We start from the raw sequence: 17189 nt of genomic DNA, 5'->3' as shown, positions 1-17189 counted from the left end.
TTTTAATTAGTTCAGTTTTTTATTTATTTATATTTAGATAACTTGTTTTTTGTATTATAAAGGAATTTTAGTATTTATTTTTGAACATATGGATATCGTTATTGCTTTCTAGCAACTGCTTACACTTTTCATGCATAAGCATAAATAAAAGAACTAAAAACAGCCCTGGCTGGTGTGGCTCAGGGGATTGAGTGCTGGCCTGTGAACCAAACAGTTGCCGGTTCGATTCCCGGTCAGGGCACATGCCTGGGTTGCAGGCCAGGTCCCCAGTAGGGGGCGCATGAGAGGCAACCACACATTGCTGTTTCTCTCCCTCTCTTTCTCCCTCCTTTCCCGTCTCTAAAAATAAGTAAAATTTAAAAAAAGAAAAAGAACTAAAAACATTTATATGGATACAGACTTAATACTACCCATGAATAATGTGCATCCTTGTTTTTCCCTCAAAAGTTTGGGCAAAAAGTGCAAATTATACCCAGCAAAATAGAGTAATCAGTCTATGTGCAAATGCACGTCTATTTGAAAACAGTTTATTCTCCTGCACCCTACCATTTGGTGGTCCCGTCATTGTTGTTGCAGCGGGCAGATTTATAATCATCCTCTTCCCTTTACATATATATGACCTATTATGTTCTGCCAATACTTACCCTGAAATTTCTTACACATGTTTTGCCCCGGGTTGGAACTGAGAGATTGAGCATGGCTGTTTTGGGGTTGTACGAGTATATCTTTGTCACCATCAAGGTCTCCTAATGCCTTTGACCTTGGCCACAGTCAGCCTTTCCGTGGCCACGTGAACCCAGGAGGGACCAGACCGAGCATCAGACACCTGATATTTGCAGTCCTGGTTCTGCTCCCGCTGAACAGCTTGGCTTCTGAGGCCCATTCTGTGCAAATTGCACCCGACCTCACGGGGTGCCTGGGAGGCCGGGGGGAACGGGAGCATGAAACTGCTGCGTGCACAGAGTCACCAGGAAGGCCTTACCCAGCGACCACGGCTGCACTTCCAGAGCGCGACATTGCGCGTGTCCCTTGGAGGCCACAGACGCCCCACGCTGGCTGTTCCAAATGCTGTCACAGGTTGCCTTGCAAGTTATTTTTGTACTTACGTTTCGCGTGGATCTTGCTTCTCTGGTAAGAGGTGCTTGAGTGCCTTTCTTTCGAGTTGCATCAGCAAGCATCTTCCCTCTGCGTGTGCCTGCCTCTGTGTCTAAATTTCACCTTGTCCGAAGGACAAGAGCCCCTGCTAACGACCTCGTCTTAACCTGATCAGTGCTGTAATCAAAGATTTTTGTAATAAAAGATTCGTAAGGAACCTATTTCTAATTCAACTCACGTTCTAAGGACCCAGGAGTTAGGGCTTAAACATACCTTTTGCAGGGAGAGCGGAAAAGGTTCAGCCCATAACACCCCCTTTCCAGCTGTGGCTCCATTGCCCTCGCCCCAAATCTAAGCGCTGTGGTTACCTTATCTGCCCCCGCACATGGCTGATCCAGGGCCAACCTCCTTCCATTTGAAACGCCCCCTCTCTCCTCCAGCACCGCCCTGTGGGAGGACAGGGACCTGAGCAGTGGGTGTTGGAAGCCTCATGTGGAGCTCCCCCCAGGGGCAAGGGCTGGGGGTGCAGTCTGTTCTTGTCTGTCGTAATGGGGACACAGCCCTTGTCTCCAGCAGGCTGATTCTCTGTCCAGCTGAGCCCTGTCCTCCGGGGCCTCCTCCGGCCACCTGGGTTCTCAGAGAACACTTGCAGGCTTGGAACCCACCCCCAGCTTGTCACCTCCTGTCCACAGATCCCCTCCGGCAGCCATGTTTCCTTCCCCTCTGCCATCAGTGACCTCTCTCAGGTGAGCCCGCACGCGTCCTCAGAGACAGCCTTGGCTCTGAGCATCTCACTCTTAGGGTCTTCTTCCAGCTTGTCCTTTTTCGTGAGTCCGTTCTGTTTTATGTGGGTGAGGATTCGAGAATACATTCTAGAACATTCTGCGTGTCCCCCCCAACCCCATTTTAACACGTGTGTCTTCACTGGACAGATGAATTCCATTGGCTGCCTTTGCGGTGCCACACCCCATGTCACCAAGCTCTAGTCTGTCCCCTGAAGGGATTCGCAGTCCCCAGTGGGGAAGATTCTTGCACAAGTAACCAGAGGCCGCAGGTCACATGCTGACCGTCGATGGGAACGATGAGTTGGGAACACGGAGAGAAGAGGCACGACCTCTGCCCTGCGGGCTCAGTGGAGACTGACTAAGGAGGTGACATTGGAACCCCTTAACAAAGTCACTGGGGGCACGTCCCCGTCATTCGAGCAGAGGATCGATCCTACTCTGTGGCTGCTGGGGCCTGGCTGCCAGTCCACAGCGGCCAAGGTTAAAGCCAGGCTAACAGGATCGTAACTCAGGCACTTCGTGGGACAATTATTTTTTCTTCCATCAATAAAGGTTGTGCCCGTCTGAAAGCAGCAGAGGTGTTTGCGGCCCCGCGGCTCACTCACCGCGATAGCTTATGCCCAGTGGCTTCAGGAGGCATCACGGAAAGGCAGGTGACTGCCCTCCTGCCCCGCAGCCCCCATATCATGGGACAGGGCGAACTCTCTTACACAGAGGCACCCCCAAACCTCACCATCTGTAATAAACCAAATGCCCTTAAGTACACCCAGTCCTTCTCGAACCTGTCCTGCTCGCCGCCCATGCCTCAGAAAACAAGTTCTATAAGTCATCACACCGGCCTGTTGGAAGAGGGGAAGTTCCTTGTATTTGCCCCAAATTTTTAAAGCCTGTGCTCCGGGGCGAACATGAGTGTTGTCCATCTGTTTGGGCCAGAGTGGGTGTGCTTAACCATGCACTTGAATTGGTGGGCTCCACATGGCCAGCTGTCTTTGATTTTGCTGTTCAGTGTGCATGGATTTAATTATGCAATGGCTGGCTTCCCTCCCTTACAACCTTGTTTATTGTGATCCTGCCCCGATTACACACAAATAAGTTACGAGGGCTTCAGAGCTTGCCCGGCTGGGTTTCAAGGTCAAGTGTACTGCCCTCTTCTTAACGGTGTGTCCCTCCTCCTTCCTCTTGGATGCTTGGAAAAAAACTTGGGCCCCCTGTCATCATTGTGCACCAAAAGGAAGATAAGTTTTGTTTTTTCCTATCCTCACCCGAGGACATTTTTTTATTGGTTTTAGAGAAAGAGAAAGGGAGGGAGAGAGAGAAAAAATCAATATGGAAGAGCAACATCTATTGGCTGCCTTATCAGATGCACCCTGACTGGAGATTGAACCCGCAACCCGGGTATATGCCCTGACTGGGAATTGAACCCGTGACCTTCTGGTCTATGGGATGATGCTCCAACCAACTGAGCCACACTGGCCAGGCAGGAATATAACTTTTATAAATAAAAGTTTTCCCACTCACCCAAGACCAGATAGAAATCTTACATGTTTTTCAACTCCATCCAGCCCAGAAATCTTCTCACCAGCGTGTCTGTATTCTAAGCATCCTCATGTTTGCAAACTTCTGCTTTTTACTGGAGGTGGACAGATTTCCACCCTGCAGAAATTCGGGGTGGGGAGAAGATCTAGCCAGGACTCAGTTTTAGGAACGAGCAGCGTCCGCTTCCTCCCCTTCCACATGTCTGGGGAATTCAGGGGCACACGCAGCCACTTCTTCCAACTGATGGTCATCTGCTGATAGGACTGTGCCCACTGAGAAAGCACACTCGGTTTCCCGGCAGGTGTCTGTTCTTGGCTTTGTGCTCAATGTCACATGCTTGTGGCGTCCCTGTTATGGTACGGGTGGTAACCCAGCTCTAGTTAGGAGTGAAGAAGGTGGTCTTGGCACCGGAGTTTCCAGTAGTTGGCTTTCGATGGGAGAGAGAAGGGCCATGAATTGCAGGGCCGAGAAAATGGAGCAGGGTGCGGAGGCAGGAAGGGCAGTGGCAGGATGGAGCAAGATGACACAGGCCAGCCCGGCCGGCAGAATCTGCGGCCCCAGAGTGACCTCGTGATACCCACCATGTAGAGGAGGCCAGCCCTCAGGAGTCAGCTTTTGCAAAAGTTCTCGTCTCCATGCCCACCAAATGTCTGTTTCCCACAGCATCCTCCCACCACCATAACAACCACACCCCCTCCCTCCTGCCCTGCATCCCAGCCTTCCTGTGAATTTCAGCCTCGGGTCCACGTTCTGCGCCCTGTGGTTTATTTACAAACAGACAGGCACTTTCTGGGCTTCCATTGATAATTCCCCCTTGGCCTTGAATCCTCTGCTCTAAGAGTATGCCCATGCCCTGATTTCATCTACCTGGAACAAATCACCAACCCCACAACCTTCTGCCAACAGGCATGCAGAGGGCATGGAGGGGACCGTGGGGCACAGACTTGGAAAGTGTTTGGGGCACATTGCGGGGTGGTGTGTAGCTGACGACAGAAGTCTGGATATTCAGCTGAAGGCAGGCTGAGGGTGGGGGAAGGCAGAAGGATTTTGAGCGGACTTGGGTATTTTTACGATGTTCGATCTGAACGGATCGAACAGATGGATGGCAGGTCTCCCTGGCGTCCATGTGGATGCACAACTGTTATGGAGCATCTACTGCGTGCTAGGCACACCGCTGAGCTTTGGAGGCGCACGCAGTCCGGGTTCTGGAAGGCCACCCCACTTGCTGGGACAGAGGAGACGACCCTCGGGTTGAGTCGGTGCGGTGTGAAATCAGCGAACAGGTCCCTTTAAGGCGATTTGAGCTGGAGAGAGCCTGGGAAGGTTCTCAGCCACACCGAGCCTCACCCAAGGCCCCCTGGTCCCCGTCAAGAAGACACAGGGCTAAGGCTGAGTCCCCTCTACTTGTGCAGTTCCAGGCTGCCGCTCTCTGCTCAGAGGACACGGAGGGGGTACAAGAGGGAGATAGCAGCGTCTAAGCTGAGCCTCCAAGGATGTTTAGGGCATTGGCACCGTAATTGGCTCATGTCATAGTCTGATTCTTTTCCGTGGTTTTATCTATTTTTGGTGGTCCTGCAGAGTTTTATTTATAAGAATTTCCATAGCCCTGGATGGTGTGGCTCATTTGGTTGGAGCATCGTCCTTTAGACTGAAGCATTGTGGGTTCGATTCCCAGTCGGGGCACAAACCCAGGTTGTGGGTTCAATCCCAAGTCCGGTGCATAGGAGAAGGCAGCCGACCAATGTTTCTCTCTTGCGTTGATGTTCTCTCCCTTCCTCTCCCTCTCTCTCCCCCCACCCCTTCCTCTCTCTCTAAAATTAATGAGAAAATGTCCTCAGGTGAGGCTTAAAAAAAAAAGAAGACAACTTCCATAGACACCTAATATTTGTTGTTTAAAATCAGGAGTAAAACCAGCCTCCTTTTCATCTCTCATTTGCTCCCATTTCGGATCAGACCCTCTGCGTTTGATACTGAGTGGCCACAACGGCCACACGGGGTGAGTGAAGGGTCAGGAGGCAAACTGGACACCTGGGCCTTAGGACCTGGTTGTATCTCTGAGAACCCAGGACAGGGCGGCAGCCAGGTCCTAGGAGGGCCTTTTTGAACTTGGCATTGCAAGGACCAGCATGTTGCCCTTTCCTCCCAGCCTGCTCCTGGATCCGCCGCCGTGCCTTCCCACGGGAGGCCACTGTCCTTGAAAATACCACAGGCCAGAAAGAATCCTGGGCCCACACGTGACGTGGATAGACATCATCCCCTGGTCCAAACTGCTTAGTGAACAGATTGAAACCGCCAACAGCCAGGTGAAGGGTGACACAGTGGTGAATTACAGAAAGAAGCCCATGAGGCTGGACTTGAACTGGCGGCTTGTGTGTGCTCTCATGCTGCATACAGAGGTGTGTTCAGTCAACAGACCAGGAAGCAGCATCACCCCAGTAGCACTGAGCACACCTGGGACCCAAATCTTGGTCTCTAACCACCGTTTTCTGCTAAGGAGAACCAGGGCTGATACCAGGGCTGGGGCTTGGAAAGTAGCAGAGGAGACCAGGACCCCTTGTCTTCCCGGGAAGCAACGCAGTGCCCCAAACTGATAGGGGAATATCAGAGGAACAGGAGCCCCCGAATGGGCCTCCTCCTACTGGCCTAATTGCATACTACCTGAACATCAAAAAAAAAAAAAAAATAGTGGCAATAATGAATTATAATACTTTGAATAAAAAATAAGGAATCAGTGAGTCCATCGTGATACTTAAAAGCGGCTGGAGGGGGGAACGCTTCTGTGCAGAAGAATGCCAAGTAACAAATGTAGAGGAATGGCAGGTTTTTTTCAATCACCACTTTGCAACCAACGTACCAATGGATTCAGGCCAGGGTCAATACTGATGCTAAAACCACCGGGTGAAATGACGTAGGCACATGAGGCGCTCACTCGTCTCAGACTGTCACACCCCCAGGTTGCTGATTAATGACAAAGAGTCGAATGTACTTTTACAAAGAGGTGACCTGACAGATGGCACCTGAACCGCGGGGTCAGACTCCACATCACCAACAGTGGAGTAACCAGCCATCGGGTGCCCCCTGGTGGTTGCAAACGGAAGGACTCAATATTGTTTGATTTGGGCCCAAAATGCCTCACTGGAATCTGAACTTTAAGAAACAAAATTGACTACTTTCAGATGATGGGATATTCTCCCAGGCAACTGGAGTGACTGGAAAACTTGGAATGCCGAAGTTGAAACAGACATAAGCTGGGTTATGGAAAAGGGATGTGACAACTAAGAACGATGTGATTCTGGGTGGACTCCTGGAGACATGCTGGATTCTGTAGAGGTGAAGGGCCAGGGTGCCTGCAGTCGACTTGCAAATGATTCAGCAAATAATGAAAAGCATATGTGTGTTTCCATGGGTGAGGAGACAGGGCAAAATCAAAGTGGCCATGTATTAACAATTAAAGAACCTAGGTGAAGGGCATAGGGGGTATTCATTGTGTCCCAGTTCAACTTCACTGCAATTTTGAAACGTTTCAAAATAAAAAGCGTAATGGCTCTATCGCAGAGTGGCTTGTCAAAGACCAAAACCAAAACAAATCACTGAGACTAAAATTCCATTCTCTTGGCCCCAAATCCAGGACGCTGTCATTCATCCCTCGTTATCCAGGCAGACGGAGACAGAAACAGAGAGTTCCTTATTCTTGGTTCAAAGACCAGAGCTTGGAGAGCCCGTCAGGGACCCAGGCTTTAGGATTCCGATTTCTTAGCCAAGGAGACGAAGACAAGGCCCGCAGCGCCACCTAGTGGCCACGATCGGGAAGTCTGTCTTCTGCAGCCAAGAAAGCAAACTCAGGCCACTTTACGGGTGTCTTTCCCACAGTTCAGCCTGGTTGTGACATTTTCCCCATCTGCAAAGCGCTAATGTTTGTTTCTCTACTTTTCTGATGCGGATTTCCAGTTGCTTTGGAGAAACGAAGCAAAAAGCCAATTTCCTCTGCCCGGGAACCTAATGGAGCCCCCAGACTGTTTGATAATCCAAAAGAAAGAGACAAGCCCTGCTCATGGTGTGTTTGGGGTCTCTTACCATCTCACGCCAGCAAACCACTGGCCCTCTGGCTCCCTCTTGTGGAAAGGAAGGAAAGCCGACGAGATGAGAAAAGCAAAGGCGAGTTATTCAGGGCTTGCTCTGTCTGTAGGGGGTCAGCCAGTCACTTGAGTTTTGGCAGAGACTCAAAGGTAGGCAGAGGGGTGGGGAAGGGTGAGGGTGTACAGAGGGAGGGCTCAAGGGTGATGAGGCTGTTGATGGGGAAGCCGGAGGCGGCCAACTAGAAGAGGGGTGCCCTCTGTGATTGGTTGGGGTGCCTGTTTGGCTTTCTCTGGTTGATCTAAGTTGGAAGCAGGGACAAAGACTGGGGAAGCTGTCAGTTACTAATCAAGTCCCAGACACTGGGGGCTGATTGTTATAAAAGTTATTGTCTATTCCCTGGCCGATGTGGCTCAGTGGGTTGAGCATCGGCCCATAAACCAAAAGGTCACAGGTTCGATTCCCAGTTAGGGCACATGCCTGGGTTGCAGGTTCAGTCCTAGTCAGCGAGCATGCAAGAGGCAACCAGTTGATGTTTCTCTCTCACATCAATGTTTCTCTCCCTCTGTCTCCCTTTCTTCCTCTCTCTCTAAAATCAATAAATTTTTTTAAATTAAGTCATTGTTTAACTTCCTGGATTACTAAATAGCAGTCCGCTCTCCTGCAGGTCTGGGTTACTAAGGGACTGGCTTCTTGAGCTATTTATTATAGATGAGGGGGTTAGTTTCCTGGGCAGGTTGCTGCAGATTGAGGGGGGGGGATCGAAGTTCCATTTTTATAGATGGTCTGGCCATTGTCCATTCGTGTATTTAGTCTGTCACTCTGGAAGCAGCACCCCAGGTGGCATCGGGACGACAGCAGCTCTAATCCCAGGAAAGAGAGGTCGGAAGACCCAGGTTTGGTCCTCAGCCTTCTTCTCAGTCTGGGAAGTCTTCTCCAAGCTTGGGTGGTCTCCTCCCGGCAGAGCAGGGCTGCGCTTACCACTCTGTGACCTGACATTAAACCCACACGCGCCCTCTAGAGGCTGGAGAGAAAGTAGCTGGCGCTGTGCAGAGATTACCTGCCCCATACCAATAGCATACCTTCTCAATACCGGCCCCAGATGTGGTCTCAACATCTGGGACTCCAGCCGGCTCACAATGTGAATAAATCACTGCTGTATCCCAAGCCGACACCTGCCCTGCGCTCACCACCCACGGGTGCTCTTCCCCTGTCTCCCATGCCCAGGCTCTGCGTGTGAAATGGTCCCACCTCAAGCTGCCCTGGGTGGATATCGACTGGCTCATAGACATCTCCTGCCAGATCACTGAGCTGGACCTTTCCGCCAACTGCCTGTCCTCCCTCCCGTCGGTCATCCCCTGGGGACTCATCAACCTCCGGAAGCTGAACCTCTCGGACAACCACCTGGCCGAACTGCCCGGCGTGCAGTCCTCAGACGAGATCATCTGTTCCAGGTGGGCCTTCCCCGTCGCAGGTGCTCGGGGTGTGAGCGACGGGCGCAGGGGTGCCCTCTGCGCCCCAGCTGCCAGCGCCAGCCTCCCCCGCACGGGCTCCCTGACCGTAGTCTGTGATTTTGAAAACAAATTTTCAGCAGAAATTAGAAAAGGAAGCTCTGCCAGTCCTAACACAAGCTCTGTTTTTGGGACAAGGTCCCCGCCTCCAGTCCAGGGGAATGCAGAGCAGGGTGGTCTGTGTGCCCCCCCCGAATGTACACCGCCCCCTGGCGGCCCGGCGGACCTGCCTGCCCGCCACACCCTGCCCCCTTCTCTGTCCTGCATTCGGGAATCAGCGGGACCTGGTGGAAGCCGTGAGGCCCAAACCCCCAGCTTTTACCACACCTCCGGGGGCAGGAGGCGGGGCACGTTCACTCCGCAGGGCGCCGGCAGCAGGTATGGGCAGCTCTGTCCCCTTTTGGGGGAGCCCTTGGGAAGCTAAGGCTCTAAGAGTAAGGGAGAAAGACGGATGTTGGAAGGAACTTAGGGGCATCAGTCACCGGTGGGGGCAAAAATCTAAAGAGCGTGTGCCCTCCAAGTGAGGGTCCTGCGGGGGTCCGTAAATGGGGCCAGTCTCAGGGGTCCAGAAGTTTGAAGGCAGCTTTCAACGTACCAGCTCACTTTGCTATCTCATCTAGAGAAAGGCTTTCATCCCTAGTGGCCAGCCAGACCAGGGCCCCCCAAAGAGAGTTTGATTTCCTTTGTCTCCACGGGACATGGTAACAGTTAACAGTTAACGCAATGAATAAAAAGTAGATCGCTACATTTTCCATGCCTGTTCTTTAAGCCTTGTGCAAGGAGCCAAAGGAAACGTGCACCCCTGTGTTTACAGAAATATGTAACGGGAGCTTGGCCTCCTTCTTCTGAAGCTTTGACGTCCTTCTTCCCCAACCACAGGCTCCTCGAAATTGACATTTCCAACAACAAGTTGTCCCATCTCCCGCCGGGATTCCTGCACCTCTCCAAGCTCCAAAAACTGACCGCTTCCAAAAATTACTTAGAGAAACTGTTCGAAGAAGAATGTGGTATGTTCCGCCATCTGTAACCTCACTTGATTCGTCATTTTCTTTCTGACAGGGATCTTTTCGCCAATTCATACTTCCTTTTTTTCTTCCCTAGCCACTAACTGGATTGGTCTGCGGAAACTGCAGGAACTGGATATCTCTGACAACAAACTGACGGAACTCCCTATGATTTTCCTTCATTCTTTCAAGTCGCTCAGTTATCTGAATGTCTCCAAAAACAAGCTGAAGGTGTTTCCAGATGCCTGGGCCTGCCCTTTGGTTAGTATTACACCAGAAGCCACGGAGGGCTGGGCACCGGTCTCACCTGCTCCCCTTCCGCGGTCACGCTGGGTAGCGCAAGGGAGTGTGGGCCCCATGTTAGAGACCAGAAATGTCACTCAGCAGCCAGCAGCTGAGTGTCTCGGCAGGTAACTCACCCAAACGCCAGACCACGTGGCTTGAGGTTTGCACCGTGAGACCCACAGACCTTTGCACATTTACAACTCGCGTGCCTGGCATAGGATGGCTTCTGCCCAAAAAGTTGAGGGCTGGGGCTGGGTGGGGAGGTCTCAGCTCCTTTCAGTCAGCTCTACACTTAGAATAAAGAAGAAATCATCTGCTCCCATCACACTGCCAAAGAGACCGTGTTTTTGTTTCTCGGGAAGTTTGCTCGTGAAAGCAGACAGAACAGCGTGAGGAGTAGCTGTGTTTTCTTGCTGTTGGTTTTACACCGGGAAGTTCTCCATCACCGGTATTAACGTTTCCAGTTTCAACAGCCGCTCTCCAGAGCTCGGGCCTGAATTGTCCCATTATCTCCCAGGACAAAGAGCACGATGCTCTGGACCGGAGGAGAAGGGTTCTGAGCCACCGTTGTGTCCCCGGAGGATCCGTTTCCATCCCTCCCTCCCAGTAGGGACGGGAAAACGGAACGACCGCACTCTGCAGCCTCTTCGGTCACAGAACCATTTTTATGACAGAGCCGTGGGGTAGACGTCTTGTTTTCCAATCACATTGGGAAAGTCTTTCTCATTCGCACCGCCGCATTCAAAAAGCTCACTTGTACCTCCTTCTCTTTCTCCGCAAACGGCCAGAAATGCTGCCGAGCATCACACAACGCCCTGGAGGGCCTACCAGACAGGATGGCGGTCTTCTGGAAAAACCACCTTAAGGACGTGGATTTCTCAGAAAACGCTCTCAAGGAGGTCCCACCAGGGCTCTTCCAGCTCGACGTAAGTCCAGTAGCACCTGGGGCTCTCGCGTCCCGCTTTTGTGTGAAAATCAGTCCCCATTGCAGGGAAGTCTGCACGCTTCTCCTGAGCAGTCGAGACCAAAAAAAAAAAAAAAAAAAGTTGAAAAAAAAGTTCAACTGCCAAAAAAATGTGCAAAGATTGATAGGAAATATGCAAAATGAAATCACCTATGTGAGCGGGGTAGGATTATGGGTATTTACCCCCCCACACACACAGGAGTTTCTTAAATGTTGAAAACTGTGCGCACAACCCAGCAGTCCCTCTGTCTGACAGTCTCCGGCTCTGTCCCTTCTCGGGTGACATGGAAGTCTGCTCGTGTAGGAAGCCCAAGGCCAGGGGGACACTGTCTTGCGGGGCCTCCTTGTCCCTGCCTCCCCCCACCACCAGAGGTGGCCGCCCTGGGAGCTTCCTTGGATACGAATTCAGGCAAGTGCTTTTCCCAGAGACCTGAGTGTCCCTGAGCCTCTCCCCACCGACGCGGGGCTCCTTTCTTGTTTTATTATTTTTTTATCCTCACCAGAGGATATATGTTCACTGATCTTAGGGAGAGAGGAAGAGGGTGCAGGAGGGGGAGAGAGAGAGTGAGTGAGAGAAACATTGATCAGTTGCCTCCAGTATGCGCTCTGACCGGGAATCGAACCTGCAACTTTTTGGTGTATGGGATGCTGTTCCAACCAACTGAGCCACTGGCCAGGGCTCCTTTCCCACGTTAGGTTGTTGCAGGTCTGTCTCTGCTTCCCCCACACACTCGGATGGAAACCACTTAAGGCAAAGCATAGACCCTATTCAGCACATGACCTTGACACCTCAGACCAGCCCCAGAAAGGGGTGTGGGAAGTGTTCGGTGAAGGCCTTAGGGCAGCCCCGGGCAGAGCGCACAGGCCTCGACCCCCACCGGCTCTCCTCTGAGGCCTGTGTAGCCCCCTCCACATTCAGGGATCCCCAGAAGGCAGCAGGGGCCCTTTCAACATGCGTGTTCTCAGAGCGAGGGCCATCAATCCATAGGCGCCAGGGCAAACCTGGACAAAGGGCCCCAGGGTACCTCTGCTGCGAGGGGAGGGCCCATGGTTGAGAACACAGGTCACATCCGCTACCTGACCTCTGTCCTTGGAGGGAGACCCTCGGCCAGTCCCCTGTTCTGAGTTTGTTACCACTAACGTCACACCAACAACGGGCTTGATCTTCTGGTTCCCATCGCATCAGAAAAGGAGGGAAAGAACCTCGTCTGGCCCCTCCCACTCGGCCCGGTGGGAATTTGGGTCTGTCCTGCAGAGCAGGGCTGGGAGGGCCTTGGTCCTGGTGGAAGGGCAGGCTGATGCTGGCGGTGGGGTGGTGGGGACCCCCTCCCACCAGGGAGGGGACAAAGTGTGCAGAGTAGGGTGTTTGAGGTGGGGCGACTTGTTGCCGTCCCAATTCCCATTGTCGACAGACTAGTCTGGCATCCAAGCTGGTGGCATCAGCCTCTGTCCTCTCATGAAGGTGAAATGTGTCCCAAGTCCAAGGGCAGGTGACTGTGTTCACCAGCAGGGCCCGCAGCAGTGGGTGGACATCAGGGGCAGGCGGTCAGTGAGACCACCACAGGCACGCAGCGGCCCCAGGCTCCTGGCCAACGTAGGTTGTCCGACTGGGACGGTCCCCCCGGTGCCGCTGCTGCCACCCTGTCCCTGTCCTGGATGTCACCTGGGCTGGCCCTGGGAGGCCTCGGGACATGTGCACCTCCTCTGGTGGTCCCATGGCCTCCAGGACCTTCAGAGTCCACTGTCCCCAAGACAGACCCATAAGTAATGACCCCTGTGGAGTCTCAGCTCGGAGAAGCTGTCAGACTCCTATCATCCTGGAATAATTTTCCGCATGGACCGGAGGAGGCTCTCCTACAAAGGGCCCCATCTATTCGATATAGTTTCTCGAGTCTGAGGACATGTGTGAGCCCACATTATGGAACCTCGGTCAAGCTAAACCGGTTGTGATCATTTGGCTGCACTTCGCCAGGGAACTGACCTTTCTCTTCAGTCCGTACGCCCTGTGGACATTTAACAGCATCCCCACCTCTCTCCCTCTCTGTCCCAGGCCCTCACGTCCTTGAAGCTCCAGGGAAACCAGCTGGTGGCCGTGCCCCCTCCAGAGAAGTGGACCTGCCGGCAACTGAAGACGCTGGACCTCTCCAGGAACCAGTTTGGCAAGTAAGCAGGTCCCTGTCCCAGGCCGGTTATGAAATGCACGTGACACAGTCAAGCAGTCCCTTTAGGAGGGATGTGTCAAGCAGGACATGTGTCTCGTAGTTTGTCAGGGCAGCCATAACGAAGTGTCACAGGCTGGGGGACATTTATTTATCCCAGTTCTCAGGCTGGAAGTCCAAGGTCAAGGCATCAGCAGGGTTGATCGCCTCTGAGGCCTCTCTCCTTGGCTTGCAGGTGGCTGTCTTCTCTGTGTCCCCATGTGGTCTTCCCTCTGTGCCCGAGTCCGAATGTCCTCCTCCCGTATAGGACACTGGCTATATGGGATTAAGGGCCATTCACGCAGCCTCGAGTTAACTTAATCACCTCTGTTAAGACCTCATCTCCAAATAAGGCCACATTGAAATAAGACAATGACACCTCGGTCCCCTTCAAATTAGGCATCTTGGGACCTTACACAGTACTCCCAACCAAGATCAAGTGCCCTGTCGTATTTTCCTGAATCTCATTGACAGTCTGGCATCTCTTCCCTTTCAAAGGTGATTTTAGTTTTGGGAAAAGCCAGAAGTCACAGGGAACCAAATCTAGGCTGTAGCGGGGTTGAGTCACCTGGGTAATTTGATGTTTTGCCAAAAAACTTGGCACAAGACATGATGTGTGAGTGGGCCCATTGTTGTGATAAAGCTGCCAGTCACCAGTTGCCCATAGCTACGGCCTTCTGAGTCATCCGAATAGTTTCCACAGAGAAATGTTCGAGCTTAACACAAAATCTGATGCAGATTCATTGCTTTACTCACTCAGTCATTTTGAATGCAACAACCACACAGTACACCTGCTCACTCAATGGTGTCTACCACCCCCACTGACGAGTACAGTGAAGTCTCATTGTTCACACACGCGCATTCCAGTGCACTCTTCTCTGCTGCCAGGTTACATTGCTGTTGTGCAAACCATTCTCGTTATAATAACAATGGCTGGACTTTCTCCAGACAGACCTCATACATATTGAATAAAAAGATTGAATAAAAAGGTGGCAATCTGGGGATGAGCCCAGGTGGCCCTCGGGACCCTGGGGACTACCCTCCCAGGGTCATCTGCTGAAGGTCACCTCTGTGGCATCTCAGCAGAGCTTACCCTGCAAAGAGCACTCGCCTGGGGAGCAGCCTAAAAAGCCACATCCACGGGAGTGGGCTCGGCTGCCAGGCACGGAAATGCTCACACCTGCCTGGAATGGAAAAGCGCGCGAATGGAAACCACTGGTCCTGCCTGTGTTACAGTTAGGTCACCTCATCCTGCCGTTTCTTCCCCAAAGGCCTCTGAACACACCCGGTGCAATGAGCTGCCGCCGCTCACACATCAGCGGAGGGGGCCTAACACTCCGCAGATGGAATTTTCTCCCTTCCCTATGCAAGCTTCAGCGTGATATAGTCACAGCCAAAAGAGTAAGCTCTTTGTCCCGCTTTCCTCAAATGTTGACCTTTTTTTTCCTCCCAACAGAAATGAAGACGGACTTAAAACAAAGCGTATTTCCTTTTTCACCACCAGAGGGCGCCAGCGCTCAGGGACCGAGACAGGTGAGGGTGTAGGTACTGGGAGGTGAGGATGCTTGCTGGGCAGGTGGACCCTTGCCGTCCTTCTATGGGGTTTCTCCCACAATGCCCTGTCAGAATGCCAGAGATGTTCCCCTTTGCAGCCCGAAGAGACTGGTACCCACTGTGTGTGGACGGCCTGATGCCTGTGGGCACTGCCCCGGGTGTGTTACACATGTTGGTCTGTCCTTAACCCCTCACACCATGAGGCACGGGTAGTGGTTTCCCATTTTACAGGTGAGGAAACCGAGGCTCCCCCAGTGTTTTCAAACACTTGGGCTTCCCTAACCAAGTACCAGAGACCGGGTGGCTTGAACAATAGAAACGCATTTCCTCACAGCTCTGGAGGCTCGAAGTGCGAGATCAGGGTGCGAGCGTGGTTTGTACGGGGTGAGAGCTCTCCTCCTGGCTTGCAGACGGCTGCCTTCTTGCTGTGTCTTCACATGGCAGAGAGAGAGAGAGAGAAAACAAGCTATCTTGTGTCTCTTTTGATAAGGGTGCTAAGCCCATCATGGCCCCCCCGCCATGGCCTCATCTAACCTCGTCACTTCCCAAAGGCCTCACCTCTTAAAACCCTCACACTGGGGAGATACAACTCAGTCTGTGGCACAACAGTGGACTGCTGGGGTCACGTAGCTGCTTGGTGGCACAGCCAGGGTTCAACCCAGCCCTGGGTGGGGGGCAGGGTGGGCAGGCAGCACTGTGACATTCTTCCAGCCACACTAAGGGATCTTGTGAAGAAGACACCTGGGAATGCGGCCACCCTCGGTCCCGCAGACTGTCCTGGCTAGGCTGACAGTCCAGTGGGACTTGGGGGGTCGTCCCCCAGACTCATCAGAAACGGAACTTCTGCTAGGGTGTTTGTACTACTCACACCACAAGGCCAGCCCAGCAGAGAATATTCCTAGGAAAACAGGTTCTTCTTGTCCATTGTCTCCTGTGAGTCCCGTCCAAGTGTGTTTACAGGATTGAAAGCGTAACACGTCACCAGGGCAACAGACAGGACTCCAAAACACAGACCCAGATCAACACAGGAATTAAGTACGTGACAAAAGTGGTATTTCATTTTCACGGACAAAGACTGTTTTATTGTTTAATAAATAGTGTTGGAATAACCGCCGTCCAGATAGAAAGGGAAAGTTGCAACCCTAGATTTCCGACCCCACGTCAATTACAGAATTTCCACGTGGGTTTCAGATACATGAATACAAGAAAAAAAGAAAATAACAATTAAAAGCTTTGAAAGCTAGGTGGGAAATCCAGAAATAATTTTTTTAAAAGGCCAAAATCTCGAGCTGTGTAAAAACAGACTCAGAAGAAATATTTGCAATATAAATTGTTGCAACATAAATTGGCTAATGTCCCTAATATACAAAGACTGCTTACAAATTCATTAAAAAAAAAAAAAAGACAACCCAATAGGCAAAAAAAAATGGGCAATGGATGTAAATAGTTTGCAGAAAAGGAAGTTCAGACGGCGTGGACACAGATGTAAAAGCCCTGAACCACACCAGTTGGGAAATACAATGAGGAATGTCATAACCGCCCCTTTTTAAAATGAAGGGCCTTAGGACTTTGGAAATTGAGTCCAGACGTTGGGATTTCACTCGGGAGGAAAGAGAAACAAACACTTTCGTCTCGTTAAAGCCAAAACGGAGCAATGGGCATGACACGGGCTGCTGGTATGGACCTCAGTCCCGTTCCCATCGCTGTGCGCAGTGCCCCTTACGTTCAGGCTGATGGGAAGGGTGTCGCCAGCTTACCAACACAGGCTGTGCAGAAGGGCGCCACAGGGGCACGTACCAATGTTCTAGAAAAAAATGACGGCTGGGGGCACGCAGGAGAGGAGGCCGCACCTTTAGAAAGTACCACTGGCACAAGCGGATGGTGGAGTTGGCCCACGACAAAGGCCCCTTGATTTTTTTTTTTTAATTTTCATCTAGAAAGTTGAGGCCCACACCTGGGTGAAAAGGAGGAGGCCCGTTTCGAAGGCTTTTCCTCAGTGTGGTTATTCTCTCGGGGCTGTGGAGCCTTGGGTGAGGAATTATCTATAAAAGATAACTTGTTTGCAGATGGGCAGTAAAATTCCAAGTGAATTTATGTACGTTCGAGTAGTCATATTTGCGCAGCGGCCTCATCCAAAAATAATTTGGACGGCCGTTTTTACGGTAACGTTCAGACCAGCAGAG

General features: G+C 51.9%; 1 protein-coding gene across 4 annotated transcripts in view; it reads left to right on the top strand.

Annotated features, from left to right (window-relative positions):
* LRRK1 (leucine rich repeat kinase 1) overlaps positions 1–17189 on the top strand; it is a 101636-nt gene that overhangs the window by 51532 nt on the left and 32915 nt on the right. For all 4 annotated transcript variants that reach the window (XM_053912671.2, XM_053912669.2, XM_053912668.2 and 1 more), the window contains 6 exons: positions 8718–8944; positions 9881–10008; positions 10103–10266; positions 11079–11216; positions 13305–13417; positions 14909–14985. In XM_053912671.2, the coding sequence (XP_053768646.1) occupies positions 8718–8944; positions 9881–10008; positions 10103–10266; positions 11079–11216; positions 13305–13417; positions 14909–14985 (847 nt within the window). The remainder of the gene's footprint in view (positions 1–8717; positions 8945–9880; positions 10009–10102; positions 10267–11078; positions 11217–13304; positions 13418–14908; positions 14986–17189) is intronic.

This window comes from Desmodus rotundus, chromosome 10, assembly GCF_022682495.2.
Source record: "Desmodus rotundus isolate HL8 chromosome 10, HLdesRot8A.1, whole genome shotgun sequence".
NCBI classification, from domain to species: domain Eukaryota; kingdom Metazoa; phylum Chordata; class Mammalia; order Chiroptera; family Phyllostomidae; genus Desmodus; species Desmodus rotundus.
The sequence above is the reverse complement of the archived record's forward strand: the minus strand, read 5'-3'. Positions and strand labels throughout refer to the sequence as shown.